The sequence below is a fragment of the Ictidomys tridecemlineatus genome, chromosome 16 (assembly GCF_052094955.1).
Source record: "Ictidomys tridecemlineatus isolate mIctTri1 chromosome 16, mIctTri1.hap1, whole genome shotgun sequence".
NCBI classification, from domain to species: Eukaryota; Metazoa; Chordata; class Mammalia; order Rodentia; family Sciuridae; genus Ictidomys; species Ictidomys tridecemlineatus.
The window spans coordinates 1,754,414-1,775,762 of record NC_135492.1 but is presented as its reverse complement, the minus strand read 5'-3'; the positions used below and the strand labels follow the sequence as shown (position 1 = coordinate 1,775,762).

Genomic DNA, 21,349 nt, shown 5'->3' with positions numbered 1-21,349 from the left:
TAGGTGCTTCTCCTTTGAGACTCAGTAGTAGCACTGAAAAAAAACAAAACAAAACAAGGAGAAGAAAAAACACTTTCACTTATTTTCCAATGCACTTTGGAATAAAATCTAAATGCTTCATTATGCATTAAAATTGTACTTAAAAGCCAGCTACAGAGACACATGCCTGTAATCCCAGCAGCTTGGGAGGTTGAGGGAGGGGAATCACATAACTGAAGCCAGCTTTAGCAATTTATTGAGGCTGTATGCAACCTAGTGATGCCTTGTCTCAAAATAAAAAAATAAAAGGGCTGGGGATATAACTCAGTGGTTAAACACCCTTGGGTTCAACCCTTGATTTAAAAAAAAAAGAAAAAGAAAGAAAAAAAGAGATGGTACTTAAGGCCATTCATGTTCTTGCATTAACCTACTCTTTAGCACTAAGCTACTTCCCTTGCCCTTTTTGTGACAGGGTCTTGCTAAAATTGCCCAGACTGGCCTTGAACTTGTGTTTCTTCTGCCACAGCCTCTGAAGTAGCTGAGATTATAAGCATTTATCATCATGCCTGGCTGCATTTTCCCACTGCTTTTGACATCTTCTTTTGCCTGTCTCCACCATAATAGAGATGCTGCAGCCTTTGTTTTTCTTTTTGTCTGTCTTTCTTTCTCTTTCTTTCTTTCTTTCTTTCTTTCTTTCTTTCTTTCTTTCTTTCTTTCTTTCTTTCTTCTCTTTTTTTTTAAGCTAAGAGTTTCAGTACATTTACTTTCCTTGAAAGGCTCTTTGCTTAGCTGGCTCTTTAAAGGTTCCATCTGAAAAATCACACACCCCTGGGAAAATTTCCTTCACCATCCAACTGCATCTTGGTTATTCTCCATCACAGCTCTGGTCCATCTTTGCAGCATAAATCACATTTGTCAATGGATTTCATGACATAATTTTATGCCACTGAAGACAGATTTAAAGATAGGTAGTCAGTGTAGTTAGGTAAATCGGGTCTAATGTCGAGTAAAATCCAAAATGAAGGCCACATTGAGAATGGAGTCAGAGAAAAGCAGAACAACTCTTGGAATGTTAATGTCCCCCAAGGCCCAGAGGGGATCCCCAAGAAATGTTAATGAAACAGCTCCCAGCAAACTTGGAGATGCTAATCCAAAGGTCTTTCCTGCCCAGATTACTCCTTTGGCCCACCTGTGCCCCACACTTTGGGCCTTCGCACTTACATTCCATCACTGAAAAGTAACAAAACAGAGGACAGGAATGTGGGAGAGTTAAAAAAAAAGACCTTAGCTATAAAAAGGGAACACATTCTCCCTTCCATGGATTCCACCTCTTGGTTCCCCCTTCTTCCTCCAGGAGAAGTCTTTTCTTCTGTCCTTTAATAAAGCTTTTACTTTCCACTCTAACCTTGCCTCAGCATGCTTCTCTGATGTTATACTTCAACATTGGGGAAGCAAGGACTCATCACCGATAAACACCAGTAACAGCATGGCTTAGAATGTAATTGTTAAATGCATCATTATTCTTGGCTATTTGTAACACATGCTATTTTATTACTTTGTGTTCAACTTCAAGGCAGAGCCCTGCTGAATAATTCACATTAACTCCCATCATGGCCCAGTTCAGTATATGGTTTAACATTGATCAAATTTGCTTTTTTTAGTTGTATATGGACACAATACATTTATTTTATTTATTTACTTTTTTTTTTTTTTTGTGGTACTGAGGATTGAACCAAGTGCCTCAGATGTGCTAGGCAAGCACTTTACCACTGGGCTACAACCACAGCCCTCAGATCTACTTTTTGAAAAACATCAACAGGTACAAGGATAAAGGTGGGTACACAAGAGCAAGAGAGGATGTAGCTAGGCAGAGTGAATTTCAAAAAAAGTCAGGGAGAAGGAAATGAGAGAAGTCAATATTGGAAGATAGCCATCTTAAGGTACTAAAAGCATGCACTTCCTCACAAAACATCTGACTACCCTTTCAGAAGATATTTCATGGGGAAAAAACAAAACAAAACTCTTGAAGCAGACATCAGCCGATGCCCCGCCTTCAGTGAGCCCCACCTACTCCTCGTCTTCACTCCCACCTTGAGTCAGCCCCCGGCAGTGACATCAGAAGTGCATGTGGCTCAGGGGGCAGCCCGAGGCACTGGAAAAGGAAGTGGTAGGGTGGTTGCTTCTTTTGCGCCTACCACAATCTCTCTGGGCACGCTGAGGGGCGGCTGTCTCCCAGGCTTCCTCGCGCTCTTTTTCTACTTCCCTCTACTGCACTGGCGACGGCGCTGCTCGTGCTGGGGTCTTTGGAAGTAATGGAAGCACCTCTCAACCTGGTAAGTGGCTCACAGGGTTGCGTCTACGGTGGATGCCTTTGCCTCAGTCGTCGGGTATAGTCCCCAGAGTGCAGGTAGACCCTTGATGCCAGGGGGCAGTCTTAGCAGTGACAGTCGCAGAGGCTGAGGGCCACCGGTAGGCCCTCAGTTCACAGAGGCTCCGGGCAAGCCGCCTCAGAGTTTGCCTTCCTCTGAGATCGCAGGGAAGCTCCCAATGACTTCGGGTGCCCCCTGTTGCAGGGCCCCTGGCGAGGGGCTGCTGCCTCCTGGGGATGCCCTTTTCTCTGCTGCAGTGGGGGAGATGCCTCCAAGCGCCAGGTAGCAGCCACTCTGAAGCCTGGGAGGCACGGAATTTGGCTAGGACAGAAATGGTGTGTAATGCTGATTGTAAGTTTCAACACAGGGGGCCTGAGTCTAAGCTCCCCGACTTTGGAGAGGTAGAGTAAAACCCCTACCTCCAGTTTTTTTTTTCACCTACTTACTGCATTAGTTTGGGTTCATAAATAGTCTCTCTTCTCCCCGAATAAATTAGGGATAGCTGGGGGAAGAAAACAGGACCGTTCTGTTTTTAGCTCAGTTTCATCACTTTAGGCTCATAAAGTATAAAAGCTGTTTGTTGTTCTCAGAAAAAGTACTGGTAGTCTAAAGTCTTTTAAGCAATAAGAAACGGTTCTTTCCAGACTGGCCTCTGCATCTGTGAGTTTTCTTTTTTCTTTTTTTAATGATAGCTTTATTGTTTTTTTTATTTTGAGAGAGAGAGAGAGAGAGAATTTTAATATTTATTTTTTAGTTATTGGTGGACACAACATCTTTGTTTGTATGTGGTGCTGAGGATCGAACCCGGGCCGCACGCATGCCAGGCAAGCACGCCACCACTTGAGCCACATCCCCAGCCCTGCATCTGTGAGTTTTCTAATCTAGGAGATATATAGTTATAGCTATAGCTATAGATATAGATATAGATATCTATCTATAAAACTTAGAGCACCTAAAGTTGCAGACAGGACAAACTTTTTAGTCATGGGCTTGCAGTTCATTTGTGCTGGTGGAATTGGGAAAAAGGACTATGGAGAAATAATTTCTCACATTGGTCTTCTCAACCCTACTGTGTTGGAAGAGCCTTGAACTGGTTCACACTATATAGAGAAGCAATGGAGCCTGGTGGTTTAGGAAAATAGTTTCTGAAGCCAGACTGCTTGGGTAAATTCTGACTTTGTCACTTAATTGATGCCTAACCTGGGGAAAATTACTTGATCTCACTCTATTTCAGGTTTTTTGTTAGGGTTAAAGGAGGAAATATGTGCAAACCACTTAGTACTGTATCTGATACATAGTAGAGTATGTATCAGATACAGTATTATAATGAGACCATAAGCCCGTAACTTAAAGTCTCACTTACACAGTTTTGAATTTGGTGAGCTTTAAAGCCTAAGATTCTAACCAGCGGCTGTGGTTCAAAGTCACTGGTATCATCTAAAGTTATTATTCCAACTTAACTTTGGCAGGTTAGCTGTTCTGAGAAACTCTTCCAGTTTTATTACTTTGGCCCCTCTCCCACCCCTTCCCCCCTTTATTGTTTACCCTTAAAAACTTTGGACTACATTAGGGAGTTTTTTAAAGCCAGAAAACTGCCTTGTACCTTTCTTGTTTTAAGGTAGACATAGTTTGCAATGAAACTTGGGTGACTCAATTCTGAAACTTAATAGGGCTATTAGAAATAATCAGCCATTTACAATGTGCTTCAAAGTTCAAGTGTCCTTGCAAAATGACCACTTGTTCAGTTCCAGTTAGCTTCACTTTATTTGGATACAGCCTTCTGCATAGCCCCAGTCAGCTGCTCTACAGGTGTGTCATGGCTTAGGAGAAGACTGAAACTGGTGATTGTGGTAAAAATAAAGAACAGAGTCAGCAGTTTAGGAAAAATTAGTAGGGGCATGTAACCACTGAGCCACATCCTCAGCCCTTTTTTGTAATTTTATTTAGAGACAGGGTCAATATAAGTTGCTTAGGTCCTTGCTAAGTTACTGAGGCCAGCTTTGAAATCAAGATCTCCTGCCTCAGCCTCCCCAGCCACTGGTATTACAGGCATGCTTCAGCATGCCAGGCTTGTGTTATCTTTTGAAAATAATTATATTTAAAAGATTAGCACAGTTTCATAATCCATAAAGTATGTGGCAAGTATCATGTTTGGCATCTTGAATTCTTAAATCATTTGTGATTTGAAATATCTGATTTGTTACCTAGCTATTTATTGGAAGATAATAGTGAAATAGAGGTTGATATTTACTTGAAGGGTTTTAAAAATGAGCCAGGCTCTGATGGCTCACACCTATAATTCCATCAGCTCTGGAGTTGGAGGTGGGAGCATAGGCAATTCAAAGGCAGCCTCTGCAGTTTAGTAAGGCCCTAAGCAATCTAGCAAGACGTTGTCTCAAAATAAAAAAAAATAATAATAATAGCAGGGCATGGTGATGCACGCCTGTAATCCCTGCTGCTGGGCTTGGGGGGTTGAGGCAGGAGGATTGGGAGTTAAAAGTCAGTTAAAGCTAAGCAACTCATTGAGACCTGTCTCTAAATGGAATACAAAATAGGGCTCAGGATGTGGCTCAGTGGTTGTGTCCCTGCCTTTCATCCCCAGTACCTCCCCAAAATAAAAAGGATGTGGCTCAGTGGTTAAGTGCCCCTGTGTTCAGTCTCTGGTACCAAACAAAACAAATAATTGTGTTATTAAGTAAAATTGAGAGGCCTCTATCAAAATTATGCTAAACACATTCTAGTATTGTCCAAGTTCATTGTATAAGAACTTAGTATAGGATTATTATTACATGGATTTATAATCATATGTCCTCAGGGATCCTTGGGGTTTAGTAAGAACTTTTTCCCAGTTTTACAGATGAACCTACATTGAGAGAAATTAAGTAATTACTTAGGTATTGACCTAATATATTCTTGGGTACTGAGTAAAATATTGATCAAACTCATGCTTTGGATGCTTTTTTAGCAGTGCTTCTCTATTAATTTTCTCATTTTCATTTCACCTTGGCCCTTATCTATATTGAACTGTAGATCCTATGTCAGCATGTATTGCCTCTGCTGTAGTATTGATTCCTTTATGTTAGTTTTACAGTAAGAGCCCTAAGGCTTATTTCTCACAATTAAATTTTCTAAGATATGGAAGAATTTGAAATAGTCATTCCAATGTTTAACTAGAACAAGCTGGGAGTGGTGGTGCATACCTGTAACCCAGTAGCTTGGTAGGCTAAGGCAGGAGGATCACACATTTGACACCAGCCTTTGCAATTTAGTGATACTGTGTCTCAATGTTAAAAAGAAAAATGTCTGAGGGTAGTTCAGTGATAGAGTACTCCTGATTCAATCCCCAGTATTGCCAATACAAGGGAAATAAAGGAAATTTGTACAAATAATGCATCTTTCCCCCAAAAGTTGTTAAAAAGAAAAATAAATTTCAATTCCATTGAAGAAAAAATAGTCTTTCAACTTTGATATGTTTGTTTCATCTGGTTATTATTATTATTTTTCCCCAAAGGGTTTACTCTCCTTTTTGTGAATATGGAAAGATTGTAACATAAAACTTCTTAGTGTCTATTTAGGCATTTCATTTCGTACATTTAATTTTGGTATTGTGAGCCGGTAACATATGTTAAAACTTAATGTGAGATAAATGGTGCAAAGCACATTCCTGTAATCCAAGCAATTTGAGAGATTGAGGTTTCTTGAGCTAGGCTTGATAATTTAGGGAGACCTTGTCTTATAATTTTAGAAAATTGGGAGAAAGGACTAGTAGAATGTTTTTTAGTTTTCCAGTACTTGAAAAAAATTATGTGAGATTATTTCTATTTCTTGGTTTGTTTCCTTTCAGTTTGGGAGATGATGTAAGGTTTTAATTTACATATGACCATTGGTCATGATTTACTCACTTGTGCTGCAAAGGCAGGTCAAAGTGTTTCCTACATGTTTGTCTCTTAAGTGTTTGGAATGTTTCTTGAGTAACTGAACTTTCCCCCAGAGTAGTCAGTTCTCTCTTTATTTGAGGTAAATGAATCCACTTGCTTTTGAGATTCTAATCCAAGAAAAATAATTATATGATGGTCCAAGGAGGAATAGCCTTGTATTTTCCTGGAGTCTTTGTGACTTTATTATATTATATGCAGTGACATTTTTAAGGTAAAGAGGGCTATTTGAATCCTTTCCTTGTTGCCCTGAAAATATTAGGGAAAATTAACCTCCTGGCACAAGTGAGGCTGGGCTTAATGGAAATACTCTAGGAAAAGGCAGTGGAGCACTAAAATATGTCCAGCAATTACTAAGTGATGGGATTAGCATTATGTAGATTATTTATCTTGTCTTCCTAATAGCTATATGAGATATTTCACATTTTACAGATGAAAACATTAAAATTTAGAGTGGATAGTGATTGTGAGATTGAAACCACTACTCCTGACTTGAATATCTTAAATGTAATTTTTAGTAGTCCTTTCAGTGCTTACTGGTTGTAGATACTGCTTGCTAGTTGTCTGTAGGTTACTCTATTGATTAATAAAGGAAGGGGGAAATGGATGACTCCCAACAGACAACCCTACTATAAAGTCAGGAGTATGGTATATTTTCCTCTGTGGACTTTTTGGCATTTTGGTTTTTTTCATTTGTCTTTACAGCTTTCCCCTAAATGAACTAATAAATTGAAGGTTATAGAAGATAATACTGTTTTCCTTTGGGTAAGAGTGCAGTGTGGAATGTGTATTTTAAAAGTGGCCTATAGCCAGGTGCACATTCTTGTAAATCCCAGTAACTTGGGATGCTAAGGTAGGAAAATTCTAGGCTCTAGACCAGCCTCAGCAAATTTTGAGACCGTATCTCAAAATTTAAAAAGATAGTGAAAAGAGTTGGGGCTGTAGCTCAGTGGTAAAGTGCTCCTGGGTCCAATCCTCAGTTGCAAAAACAAAGCCAGTAGAGGTAGAAAGAAAATATTTGTTAGTGAGATCAGCCACTTAGTAACAGGTTATATTTGCTAGGTTTTTGTTGGTTGCAAATGATGAAAACCCATTTGAAATCAGCTTAAACAAAAAGAGATGATTTATTGGACTCTAAACAAAGGAGCAGGAAAAGCAGGGGTATAGTATACATGAGTCTAAGAACATAGGGAGCCTCAGATTCAGACAGGAGTCTCTGACTCTTTAGGCTGACTGCTTCACTTCTCTTTACAGATCTGTTTCTACCTGTCTTTCCAAGTTTCTGAATGTCACATTATTTACAACCTCTTGAGACATTATTAACTTAGTATCTGATTCTAAGATTGAAATTTGGAGGCTGGGGATGTAGCTCAGTTTGTAGAGTGCTTGCCTCTCATGCACAAGGCCCTGAGTTCAATCTCTAGCACCACATAAAACAAACAAAAAATACCCAACAAAAATCTGGATGGGATTCTTTATGTGTCTAGTGGACAAGGCAATATGATTACTGTAACATAGGAGTCATGGATTATAAAAAATTTCATAATTTTTACTTTGAAATAACAGAAATTTTCACATGTACTACTTTTCTTTTTTTCTTTCTTTCTTTTTTTTTGAGATTGGGCCTTTCTACATTCCTGAGACTTGAATTACAGTCCTGCCTCAACTGGGAATACAGGTTTTCGTCATCACACCATAGCTACTTTTAATGACTTGACTCTATTAAGAAAAGTATTTAAGGAGATCAGTTTTAAAATGGGAAATCTTAATGATTCTTTTAAAAATAAGAAAATTACTACCAAAATAGGTTTCCTGCAGTATCTATAATTATTAAAATATAAACTTTAATGTACTCTGTTGTCACTTTTTTGAGGAGGGGGTACAGGGGATTGAACCCAGTGGTGTTTTCCATGGAGCCACATCCTTGGTCTTTTTAAAATATTTTATTTAGAGACAGGATTTCCCTGAGTTTCTTTGGGCCTTGCTAAATTGCTGAGGCTGGCTTTGAACTCAGATCCTCTTGCCTCAGCCTCCTGCACTCTTGTGATTACACATGTGCACCACATCACCCAGAGGTTTTTTTTTTTTTTGTTTATTTTTTATTTTGATTACTGGGGATTAACTCCAGGGCACTCACCCACTGAGCCACATCCCCAGCCCTGTTTTGTAATTTATTTAGAGAAAGGGTCTCACTGAGTGCCTTACCATTGCTGAGCCTGGCTCTGAATTTGTGATCCTTCTGCTTCAGCCTCCCTAACCTTTGGGATTATAGGCATGTGCCACCATGTCTGGCTTATTTTTTAACTACCCCCCCCCCAGTTTTGAAACAGGATTCTCTTAAATTGCTTAGGGCCTCTCTAAATTTTGGAGGCTGATCATAAACTTGTGCCCCTCCTGTCTCAGCCTGCCAAGTCACTGGGATTACAGGTGTATCCCACTGTTCATTGTCAACCTCTTGGTGATATATAAAAAAAAACCAAACAAACAAAAAAAACCTCCACTTTCATTGTCTATCATGGTACTTAGTATAACAAACCATTTAGGGGGTGCTAATTAGTTTAATTTTCACAATAACTCTCATTTTATAGATAAGAAAATTGAAACAGATAGTTAAAGCCAAGTTCATGTGTTTATAAAAGTGTTCAAGCTGAGAGTTGGAACGTCGGCTCTACCCTGTCTGCACTTGGTAGATGTTTAATAAGAATTTAATAGTAACTACTTTAAAAAAAGGAATTTGCTGTGGTTTGAAATAACCTAAATTGATGAGTGTGTTTATTAGAAAATTTTATATCTGAGACTATAGTGAGAGGTAAATCCTGAATGGGCAGAGTTAGAGATTAGATTTTTCCATGGGGAGGTTTTAGGGAAGATGGGAGAGCTGAGAAGTCCTGACTTCACCTATTGGGAGCTTTTTGTTCTTGTTCAGAAATTCAAGTAACCATTTATTTTGTCATCAGAGCTTGAAGTTTAATTATGGAGGCACACAAATATCCATATCACAAGGGAGAAAATGATTGGAGTCCCCAAAGGCACAAAGATCATAGAGACAGTATTGGAGTGCAGTGATCTCAAATACCATCTTGTTTTTGCTTCTTAAAATGTGTCTGTGAGCCAGCAGCTATAAAACTAGCTATATACCTTTGTAAAATCTTAAGCCTTATTCCAAACCTAATGACCCAGAATTTACATCTTTACCTAGTTCTCATGATTTTAATTCCATTTAAAACTTCAGGACCATGAATCTAGTCCAATTCCATCATTTTATAGGTCAGCAAATGGGCTCTGAAGGTTGGAATAAATTAACTGTTTCAGTGGGAGAGCAAGAATTTGATACCAGAGCCCCTGATTCTCGGTAGGGATAGGTCTACACTGTTCCACTCCTAGTTATGATGGTCTGTGGGGTTTCAAGGAAAAGCCTTAACAATAATATTAGAATATATTCATTAGAAAAATAATGTTAATCATAACTTCTTGTATCTAATAGTTTTCTTCATTATGTATATTCTCTTTCCCCAGAGCCTGTCATTTCTAGGTACCTGAAAACATTTATGTGTTTTGAACATATTTTTGCTTAGTCTGACTCTGTGGTTAAAATTCATACAATAGCCAGACATGATGGCACATGCCTATAATCTCAGTAATTTAGGAGGCATAGACCAGAGGATCACAACTTACTGAGGCCCTAAAACAAATTAGCAAGGCCCTGACATAGAACTTTAAAAGGACTGGAGGATGTGGCTCAGAGGTAAAGTGCTTCTGGGTTTGATCTCTAGTACCATGAAAATATATATATATATATATAAATAAAAGGCCAGTATTGCTTATTTAATCTGTCTACCTTTAAATGTGGAGATCCTTAAGTCATTTGCTTATAGAATTTTGTAGTTTTCCTTTGTTCTTTTGGTGAGTTGTATCTGATTTAAAAAAAATCACTTTAATACTGGTATTGGTATCATAGTGCCTCAAGTGCAAACATTTTTTCTTTAATTTCTTAAATGGTACCAGGAATTGAACCCAGTGGTACTTTAGCACTGAACTACATCCCCAGTTCCTTTTATTTTTTAGAAATAGCATCTCATTAAGTTTCTGAGGCTGATCTTGAGCTTGTTATTCTCCTGCCTCAGCCTCCTGATGAGCTAGGATTATAGGAAAATACCACCATGCCCAGTACAGATTTCTAATTTCTGAGACAAATAGCAGCTTTATGTTGAAATGGAAGAATGAACTGATAATAATAAAAGTTAAATTTTACCATATGATAAGTGGTTCTCTGATAATAGTTTTTTAAAAAATTATTATTTTTTATTTATATATGACAACAGAATGCATTATAGTTTTTGTTACACATATAGAGCACAATTTTTCATATCTCTGGTTGTATACAAAGTATATTCACATCAGTTTGTGTCTTCATACATGTACTTTGGATAATAATGACCATCACATTCCACCATCATTTGTAACTCCATGCCCTCTCCCTTCCCCTCCAAGCCCTCTGCCCTATCTAGAGTTTGTCTATTCATTCCATGCTCCCTCTCCCTACCCTAAGACTAGTGGAATTGTCTATGAAATAACTCTTATTTTGAAAGAAGTTTGAAAAATTAAAAAAAAAAAAACATTTTGAGTAACAGACTATAATTGTGACTCTTTCTAGTTAACCTCTGGAGTTGAAGAATGTGGGTCAATGAAGAGCTTCATGTTAACTGAAAGAGGGTTTATTTAGATGCAGTAGTTTTAGGTTCTATCTACTCTTTTCATAGATCCTGATATAGATACAGCTGTAATGATGATTTGAGGTGTGACAACAAATAGTATCATTTATCTTGTTAAAAGGTTGGTTTGTTTGGGGGGCAGTTGCTAGTGATAGAACCCAAAGCCTTACAGTAAGTAGGTATTCCAACTCAACCTCTATTGTTGTTTTCTAAAGTCATGTCTTGTACTTAATAGTAATGTATAGATGTTTGTCTTCTAGGCTTATCAGCAGAGCAGACGAGCAGACCGTTTATTAGCTGCAGGGAAATATGAAGAGGCTATTTCTTGTCACAAGAAGGCTGCGGGTAAGTTGTCTTTTTAAGAAATATTGATTGTAAAAATGAAGAGCAATTTGTTTTTCCCAGTATCTCTGACCACTTTATTTAGAATGGAAATCACAACAGTAGTGTTTGTTGTCCTGCATATGCATGTTAGATCATTCTGCTGATCATCCAGAAAATTAGCTTAAGAGTATTTTTCAAATATGATGGATTTCCCAGCTTCTCCTAAACCAGTCTTCTGTCTGAAACATGAAGATGGCATAAATGGCACCTTGGTATATAGTTCTTATACACAGCCGTGTTCCTAAAGACTTATGAGCCAATTGCAAGAAGTCTGCCAATTCATAGTAAATATTGTTTGAAGGAGTCTGAATTTCAAATACTTGACATTTGTGCTGCAAGATGGGCACATGGCAGGTACCACATAAATCTGTATATTTTATGGTGAGTTTTATGGGGGGGTTTTGTACAATATTAACTCTTATGAATTCAGTATTGTTAAGTCTTTCCTAAACAATATTTTGTTATCCATTGAATTATTAAATTTTAGTCATTACAAAAGCAACATATTGTTTAACTATTTAAGTCATGTTACATATGAGTTCCATAAGCACACATCCATAATGCCAGCAATTTGGTAGACTGAGGGAGGATGGTTGCAAGTTCCTGGCCAGCCTGAGCAACATGGCAAGGCCCTAAGCAACTTCAACCCTGTCTCAAAATAAACATTAAGAAAGCACTGGGGAGCTGGAGATGTGGCTCAGCGGTAGCGCGCTCACGTGGCATGCATGTGGCCCGGGTTCGATCCTCAGCACCACATACAAACAAAGATGTTGTGTCCGCCAATAACTAAAAAATAAAATATTAAAATTCTCTCTCTTTCTCTCTCTCTCTCTTAAAAAAAGAAAGCACTGGAGATGTAGCTCAGTGGTTGAGATGCTTCTGGGTTCACTTCCCAGTACCAAAATAACAACAACAAAACCAAAGATTCCAGCTAACTGAATAAATAAAGGGAAAATCTTGCATTCCTCTTAATCTGATATTTGAATAATTGAAACTGCTGTAGGGCTTCAAATATCACCCTTACCTGGTCTAAATTCTGTGACATTCTTAGGTTAAAAAAGATGATAGCTTGTTAAATCATTAGCTTTAAATCATGGAGATAGAACTTAATGTGATTAGTAAATCCAACTGGGCTGATTTGGAGTTTAGACTTGGTTTTATGGCCCGGTGGTAGCACACTCCTGGCATGTGTGCGGCACTGGGTTCGATCCTTGGCACCACATTAAAATAAATAAGTAAAATAAAGGTATTGTGTCCACCTAAAATTAAAAAAAATATTTTAAAAAATAGCCATGTATTAGAGTTGCAAAATTGATGTGTTGGAATGAGCTCATTGTATTCTAAATTGACTTATTCACAATAGGTTTTTTTTGTTTATTTGGATACCTGGGATTGAAGTTGCCTATGAACCACTGAGCCACATCCCCATCCTTTTTTATATTTTGAGCCAGAGTCTCCCTGAGTTGCTTAGGGCCTCACTAAGTTGCTGGGACTGGCTTTGAACTTGTGAGCTTCCTGTCTCAGCCTCCCGAGTCTCTGGGATTATAGGCATGCACTACCATGCTTTGCTGGAAGAAGTAGTAGGTTCTTCAGATTTTCTTAGTTCCTGTCCCCATCATTTCTTAATATCTACTTTAAATATTTGCCTTGTTTCCTATTTGGAGGAAGCAGTTTAATCAGAATTGTTAGTTTTCTTTTTTCCTGAGATGCCTATTCTTTTACCAAATTTCTCTTGGTGAGCATTTGTTCCTGTTTTGAATTTGTGGAGGAAATCTATGACCATGCAATCAGATTGAGTTTTTTTTTATCCTTCTAAAATAACCTTTTATTTATTTATTTATTTATTTATTTATTTATTTATTTATTACTTAGGATTTAACCTAGGGGCACTTCATCACTTGGTTACATCCTTAGCCATTGTTTAAATTGAAACAGGGTTTCATAGAGTTTCTTAGGGCCTTATACTAAAATGCTGAGGCTAACTTTGAACTCCTGATTCTCCTGCCTTAGCCTCCCTAGCTGGTGGAATTATAGGTATGCACTGCTGCATTATACTGTTTTAAGGCACTACAAAGGGAGGCATTTCTTGAGTTTTGCAAAGGCTATTCTATTTGATAAGAAAGTAGATAAAACAGCTGATGCTGTGGCATACTGCTGTAATTCCAGCAGCTCATGAGGCTGAGATAGGAGGATTGTGAATTCAAAGTCAGCTTCAGCAAAAGTGAGGCCCTAAGCAACTCAGCAAGGCCTTTTCTCTAAATAAAATAAAAATAAGAGCTGGGGATGTGATTCAGTAGTTAAGTGCCCTTTGGTTTAATACCTGGTACCAAAAAAAAAAGGAGTGGATAAATCAAAGTGTAGTTCAGACAAGGAGAAAAAACTTATGCAGGTAGAAAATTCATCCACAATGTATCTGAAGAGTTGAAGAGCAGATAGAACATCTCAACAGATTTAAATGTTAATGAAGAAAAATACACAAGCTATGCAAAATTAATACAGGAAAAAAAAAGACGAGAACAAAGTGAAGGAAAATGTAAATCTGGCATGTAAGGCTTGATCAAAACTATAATCACCTAGTTTTCTTTGGACAAGGAACGTCTAATTAATTTGCTTCTTAGGAATGGTAGAACCTAGCAGACACTTCTAAGCATGAAATTGGAAAATCATTAAAATACAAATAAAGATCAGGCAGAAAGCAGTGTCTTGTATCTGCAGAAGGGGAAAAAGAGACTTAATATAGGAATGAGGCATACCAAAAAGTTTATAGTAAACAAAATATAAGAAATAGATCCACTATTAATGTTATTTATACCCCATCTTGTTCAAAAACATATTTAAAATGTCTCACAGAGAAACAAAATGAAATACAGAATGTAAGTAAAAATAAGTAAATGAAGAAATCCATAGAAGCACAAAATGAAAAACAGATTGATATTATAAACCTCAAAATGTACCAAGAGTTTGAATATTTATAGAACTTATGATTAGTTCTTTGTGTTTGACATTGTCAAAATTCCTGAGAAAATCAATGTAGAAAAAGAAAAAGTTTTTCTCCTTCTACATTGATTTTAGAAGGAGAAAATTTTTTCTTAACAATTTCAGAGTTTTCAGTCCATGGTCATTCAGACCCATCTTTTTTTTTTTGTCACGTGACTTGGGTGGCTAAGTAAGATTGCAAATTCAAATCCAGCCTCACCAACTGAGGAAGGCCCTAGGTAAATTAACAAGGCCCTGTATCAAAATTAATGGTTGGAAGGCAGAACTTAATGGTAGGGAGTGTAGTGAAGAAAACTGCTCATCTCATGGCCTTGAGAAGCAGAGGGAGAGGAAGGAGATGTGGCCAGTATTCCCTTCAAGGTCATGCCTTCCATGGCCTAACTTCCTTCTGTAACACATCCCCTTCCACAGAGTTTGTAACTTCCCTATCCATAATGCTATCAGTTGGGGATCAAACCATCAACACATGAGCCTTCAAGGGGGCATTCAAGTTCTAAACCATAACATTCTGCTGCTGGCCCTCAGAAGCTTATGTCCATCTCATGAAACAAAATGCATTTATTCTATTTTAAAGAGTCTCTGAAGTCTTAACAGTTCCTTTATTACTCAAATGTCCAAATCTGAAGTCTACTCTGAGACTCAAGGCAAACTTGGTTGTGAGCCACTGGAATATTTAACAAGTTATATACTTGTAACATTCAGTAGCATAGGATAGACATTTCCATTCCAAATGTGAGGAATAGGACCACAGAAAGAAGAAAAGGATTTGACCAAATCAAGATAGAAACCCAGCAGGGCAAATACTGAGTTCTGTAGCTTCTTGTGCTGCTTTTGAGACACAGTGATATGATGTGAACTCCAAAGGGTTTAGGCAGTCCTGTTTCTGTCTTTGCCAACTGTAGTGCATGTGGCCACTCACTTTGGCTGGCTCTACTCTCTGCCTGTGACTTCCCTTGGCAGGCATTCTACATTCCTGGCATCTCTGACTTACTGGGGTCTCCATTGCATCTTTAGCTTCATTCTCACAGCTTCACACATTGCCTTCTCAGAGGCTACTTGGAAGAAGCTTTGACTGCCCTATGCTGATTGAAGTCTTGATGGGATCTCCCAGGTCCCCATGTAATAACTCCTGTATTCTTCATGTTTGCAAAAGCACCATTGTATGGATGACAAAGTCTGCTACCAGCTGGAGCAGTAGATGGCCTGATTCAACAACAGCTATGGCAGACTCTGATTCATTTGAAAGATGAACACAAGGAAAACAATTCCCTGGATCTGTGGTAGTAGGGCTCCTCTGGGCTCTCTTATCAAACAGAAATTTTTGACTCTATGATGGGTCTTGCTGATTCCTGAGGTGCAAAATCCTTAGCTTCTTTTTAATGGGATTGATCTCTTTAGCAGTGGTACCTTACGTGGCCACAACTTTAAAAGTTCTACTTTTCTGTCTAAACTAAAGTTTTTCAAATCTCTATTTTCTCTTTTTTTATTCCCATTCTCAATGATATATTAATTGAAAGCTAAACACAGACCACTGCCTTAAAATTTCCTCCACCAAGTTAATTAGTCCATCTCTTTCAAATTCAGCCTCACAGACTCTTGGCATACATAAAATGAATACTAGTTCTTTTCCAGAATGTAACATGAATGGCTTCTAGTCCAGTTCTCAATAGGGTCCTTATTTCTGTTTGAAACCTCATGAGCTTGGCCTTTAGTTTACACATTCTTATCAGCATTCTGGTCTTCTGAGTTCCCACAAGAATTGCACTTTAAGCTCTGTTTACAACATTACAAGCTTTCTGTAGTCAACATCTCTAAGCCATGACACCTCCTCTGTCTCAATTTAAAAGATTTCTCAGCCACTATCAGGTATAGTGATAGCAAAGACTTTGCTGCTTTTTGTTACCAAATTTTTGTTGTAGATTTTCATAACTGAGAGATTCAACTTGAAAGGAGGAAAGGTTTCATCAGTTCATTGTTTCAGTTCATGTTTTTTATTAGCCCTGTTGTTTTGGGGACTGTGGCAAGGTAGAACATCATGGTGAAATATGTGGTAGAGCAAAGCTGCTCACTTCATGGTAATGGAAAGCAGAGAGGGAAAGGAGATGGGGACACATATGCCTTTCACATCAAACCCTGAGTCACCCAATTTCCTTTAACTAAGCCCTACCTTTTACACATTCCAATACCTTCCCATGGTGCCAATAGCTGGGGAACAAACCTTCAACACTTGCGCTTGCTTCCTGGGGCATTTAAGATTCAACCCATGGCAGACTCCTAGCAATCTACTAAAAGAGGGAAAGTTAGGATGTACCTAACTAATTAAGTCACCCAGAGATTGATCCTGAGGTCAGAGAGTTGTGGTTATTGTTGTTTTTGGTACCTGGGATTGAACTCGGGGTACTTAACCACTGAGCAACATTCCTAGCCCTTTTTTATTATTAGAGACAGGGGCTTGCTAAGTTGATGAAGCTGGCTGTGGACTTCAGATCCTCTGCATCAGTTTCCTGAACTGCTGGGATTATAGGTGCTTGTCATTGCACCTGGTCTGAAAGGTTTTTTTTTAGGGTAGCTGGGGCAAATATCCATGGGGCATACATCTTAGTTTAAGCAAAGGTTTATTGACAGAGAATATCTATTAGACTGCCCTTCTGTAAGGTGCTGCAGCCTACTGGAAAAAAATGTCTTTTAAATATATAGTCAGGTACAAGGGAGTAGTTAAAAAACACTGTGATTGTTATTTGGTACCATTGCTATAGTTTTAATAGTTAGGGAGTCTTTGGGGGTGAGCCTAAAAGGAAGGTCATGCTTGATTGTCAGGTGCTAATTTTCAAAATGGGAGTTATTTTGGACTAAATACCTAACAGGTTCTTGTTAATTTGTTTTAAGTACTGGGAATTGAACCCAGCCAGGTGTGCTTTACCACTGAGCAATATCTCCAGCTATTTTTATATTTTTTGAGACAAAGTCTAAGTTGTCCAGGCTTGCCTCAGACTTCCAATCCTCCTGCCTCAGCTTTCTGAGTTGCTGGGATTACAGGTATACACTACTATACCTGCCTGGTTCTTATTACTTTTTAATCCTTCCTAAACATTATTTTTCAAATGAAATCATCTTCAGTTCTTTAATTGTAAAATCTGTAAGGTTTCTGTTTTTGTTTGATGGTGGGGATCAAATGAAGGTCTCCACATGCTAGGCAAGTACTCTACCACTCAGCCACATCCCCAGCCCTTCCATAGGGATTTTAAAGCATAGAACCTGCCAGTTAAGGTATCAAATGCCTGTAATCCCAGAGACTGGGAAAGCTGAGGCAGGGGGATCACAAGTTCCAGGCCAATCACAGAAATTTAGCAAGACTCTATCTCAAAGTATAAAGGGCTATGGATGTAGCTCAGTGGAAGAGCTCTAACCCTTGTTTAGTCACTGGGATCATTCACCAGCATTGAAACAAACAAACAAAAAAATTCCCTCAAAAACCTAATCATAGCATTACTGCTTGTAAGATCATTTTTTTTTCTGTATGAGAAGTATTAAAACTTCTTTTACCTGGTAATTATAGGATGATACTCATATATTAATGTTCCTCTTTTTCTGGCCAGCATATCTTTCTGATGCTATGAAGCTGACCAAGTCTGAGCAGGTAAGACATGTTCTTAAGGTTTACAGAAAAATTTTGAAAATATTTTTTAATGGAGACTTGAATTATGTGTAAAAAAAAGCATTTTACCCCTTTTTAAGTTCTTTGATTGTAAAATCTGCAGGGTTTCTGTTTTTGTTTGATGGTGGGGCATCAAATGTAGGTCTTTAAGTGCTATATTAGAAATGTGTAAAATGTGAAAACTAAGTGAACTGTTGATATAATGGCATACAGAAACAACCTTCTCCCCCAACCTCATTCCTGTTCTTTTAGACATGCCGAAACTTGCATCCTGTTAGTAGCTCATATTTGACCATTGTTGGGCTGTTTGTTTTAGTGCCTGGTATTGAACCCAGAGGTGCTTAACCACTAAGCCATATCCCCAGCTCTTTTTATTTTTTTATTTAGAGACCAGGTCTTGCTAAGTTGTTGTGGCCTCCCTAAGTTGCTGTGGCTCGCTTTGAAACTGTGGTCCTCTTGCCTCAGTCTCCTGAGCTGCTGGGATTGCAGGTGTGCACCACCATGCCTGGATCCAATTGGATAAATCTGCTTATTGAAGATTTTTTAAATATGAAGTCTCCCATTTGTTTGTTCTTGAATTCTTAGACATTTTTTTTTTCTTTATTTTTGACTTCCTTCCTCCCTGTACTGATTGAACGGAGGGGATGCTCTACCTGTGGACCACATCCTTCCAGCCTTTTTATTTATTTTTATTTTGTGACCAGGGTCTGGTTAAGTTTCCCAAGTTTGCTTTAAACTTTTGATCTTCCTAAGCCTCCCAAATGGTTGAAATTACAGGCTTCTTGTACCACTATGCCCCCTGCCTTACGTTAAAAAGTTCTTAACTTCAAAATATGTGTCACCAGTGACTTTATTTCTTATGCTAGAGGAAGGCTTGTTGAGGTTTAAAAAATACCTTTATCTAAATACCTTTTTTTTTAACAGTGGTCTGAGTTGAATTCAGGGCATTATACATGCTAGACAGGTGCTCTACCATTGAGCTACATCACCAACCCTATTTTAAATTTTTAGACAGGGTCTTGGTAAGTTCCCCAGGCTAGTCTTAAATTTGTGATTCTCCTGCCTTAGCCTCCTAAGTAGCAGGGGTTTTAAACATGTGCCACCAAACCTGGCTTCTGATTTCTTGATTGTAAAATGTCAGGTACCTAGGAAGTACTTAGTACATATATGTCTAATTGAAATAAGGAGATAATTTCTGAGAGGGATATCAGTGGCAGGGAAAACCCACTTACGTCTTAACACTGAATCATAGGATATTTAACTTTGTGTCTTTGATACTATAGAACCTGCTATTAGTATCTGCCTGCATTGAGCTTTCTAAATCTCTATTAACAGGAAGACTTTTCATTTTGGTTACTATAGAACGGAGTTCTAAAGAGAAAGGATTTCTCCAATTCTAAGATGATTACAAATGGCATGGCATTGCAGATGGAGGAAGTGTAAAGCACAGTCAGAAAAAGTCTGAATTATTGAGATTAGGATTTTAACTTAATGATAGGTGCTTTCACTTAAGTAAAAAAAAATACAAAATTCTCTAATTTATGTTATTTTGATATTATTATTGAATCTTTACTAAATTGCAAACAGTATAAAAATTTTAAGTGTTAAGTCAGAAAGGCTCTTGGAATAGCATATATTAACAGCAAAAAAGACTTTCAATATTAAATTCTGCAAATTGTAATTTTCCTTTTGTGAAATAGGCTCATTTATCACTGGAACTGAAAAGGGATAGCCACATGAAACAGGCCCTCCTCATTCAGGAGAAGTGGAAAAGGGCAAAGTGTGAAGAACGATCAAAAGCTCAGAACACAGACAAGGATGTAGCTACCCAACTTCAGGCATCTCACAAACCCTTTGCTGAGGATGCAGAGGGTCAGAGTCCCCTTCTTTCCCCAAACTACAGCCCTTGTACAGAGAAACACCTTTCTGAAATTCATGGAGTCTTTGACAGGAATTCAGAAACATTATTATGTTTACTTCAGCAAAAGAGTGAGCCAACACAGCCATGTATTAGAAGCAAAGCCCCGAAGGATGATAAAACAATTATTGAGAACCAGGCAACTAAAATTGCAGATTTGAAAAGGCATGTGGAGTGCCTTGTGGCTGAGAATGAAAGATTAAGGAAAGAAAATAAAGCACTAAAAGCTGAAAAAGCAAGACTTGTAAAAGTTCCAGTACATAAGGAGCTGGATGTGGATGCTGATTTTATAGAAAAGTCAGCATTATGGAGCTTGCCACTATATTCAGACACTGCTACAGCTTCTTCAACCTGGCACAAATTTGCAGCAAATACTGGGAAAGCCAAGGATATTTCAATACCCAATCTTCCTCCCTTGGATTTTCCATCTCCACAACTTCCACTTATGGAGCTGTCTGAGGATTTTCTGAAAGGAATTATGAATAATTGAAATGGAATACTTTTGGAGAGATCAGAAGAAATACAGCAACACAGTTAATCCAGAAAAGAAGAAAAAAATAAAAAAAGGGAAAAACACATACAAGTAATTCCAGATGTGATTTACCATCTGGCTGATTGGCAGGAGCAGCATTGCCAGGATGTGAGAATCAGTCACTGTGAAATATATTGAGTAGCTGATCTACTCACTAGAGTTAATGGTTCCCACCTGGCAGACAGCAAACTCTTGGAGATTCACTTTCTCCTGATGCAAACCAAATGGCTACCTAGAATAATTTTCTCAAGCACCAATTAATATTCTTCAGAGTTAAAATGTATAAAAGTGTATTATGTATAATTAATCTATAATGCCATAAATGATAATGTAAAACCTAAATAAAATGGTGGCCTGAGAGCCTGCCATATATTTGAAACATGCTTTCTATCATGCATTGACTGTATGCATTTTGTTATGCACATTTTGTTTGTTTAAGTAAGGTGTATAGGATACACACTTTTCTAGATGAAACTACAATACCCACATTTTTCACTAATAACATAATGCTGACCTCAAGACTATCAGGAGAAATATTTAAATTTCCATTTTATGAAGAAAAGAACCAAATTATTAGTTATGCTTTTTTTTTAAAAAAATTAGCAGTTTACATAATTAATCAGGGGGCATTTTAAGTTCTAACTTTGTTATATAATGCATCACTTAAAAATACTAAGGAATGATCCTTTTTTTTTTAATGATGCATAAGTGGAAGTAATACTAGTTGCCAGTATTTGATTGTAAGAAATCAATAAAGTAATTGTGTTTTATACCCTTGTTGACTGGTTGGTGGTTGAAAAGCAAACTGTGTGGCATCTGGATATTGTAAACTTTAAATAGGAATTTAAGCAGATGCTATCAAATTATT

The 21,349-nt window shown here is 37.9% G+C and overlaps 1 protein-coding gene across 1 annotated transcript; it reads left to right on the top strand.

Annotated features, from left to right (window-relative positions):
* The first annotated feature begins 2,291 nt into the window (after positions 1–2,291).
* LOC144364792 (nuclear receptor-binding factor 2-like) lies at positions 2,292–21,206 on the top strand. Its single transcript, XM_078033738.1, has 4 exons — positions 2,292–2,312; positions 11,256–11,340; positions 17,973–18,013; positions 19,732–21,206. Exons 1-4 carry the CDS (start codon positions 2,292–2,294, stop codon positions 20,437–20,439), a joined length of 855 nt encoding a protein of 284 aa, XP_077889864.1. The 3' UTR covers positions 20,440–21,206.
* Positions 21,207–21,349: the final 143 nt, after the last annotated feature.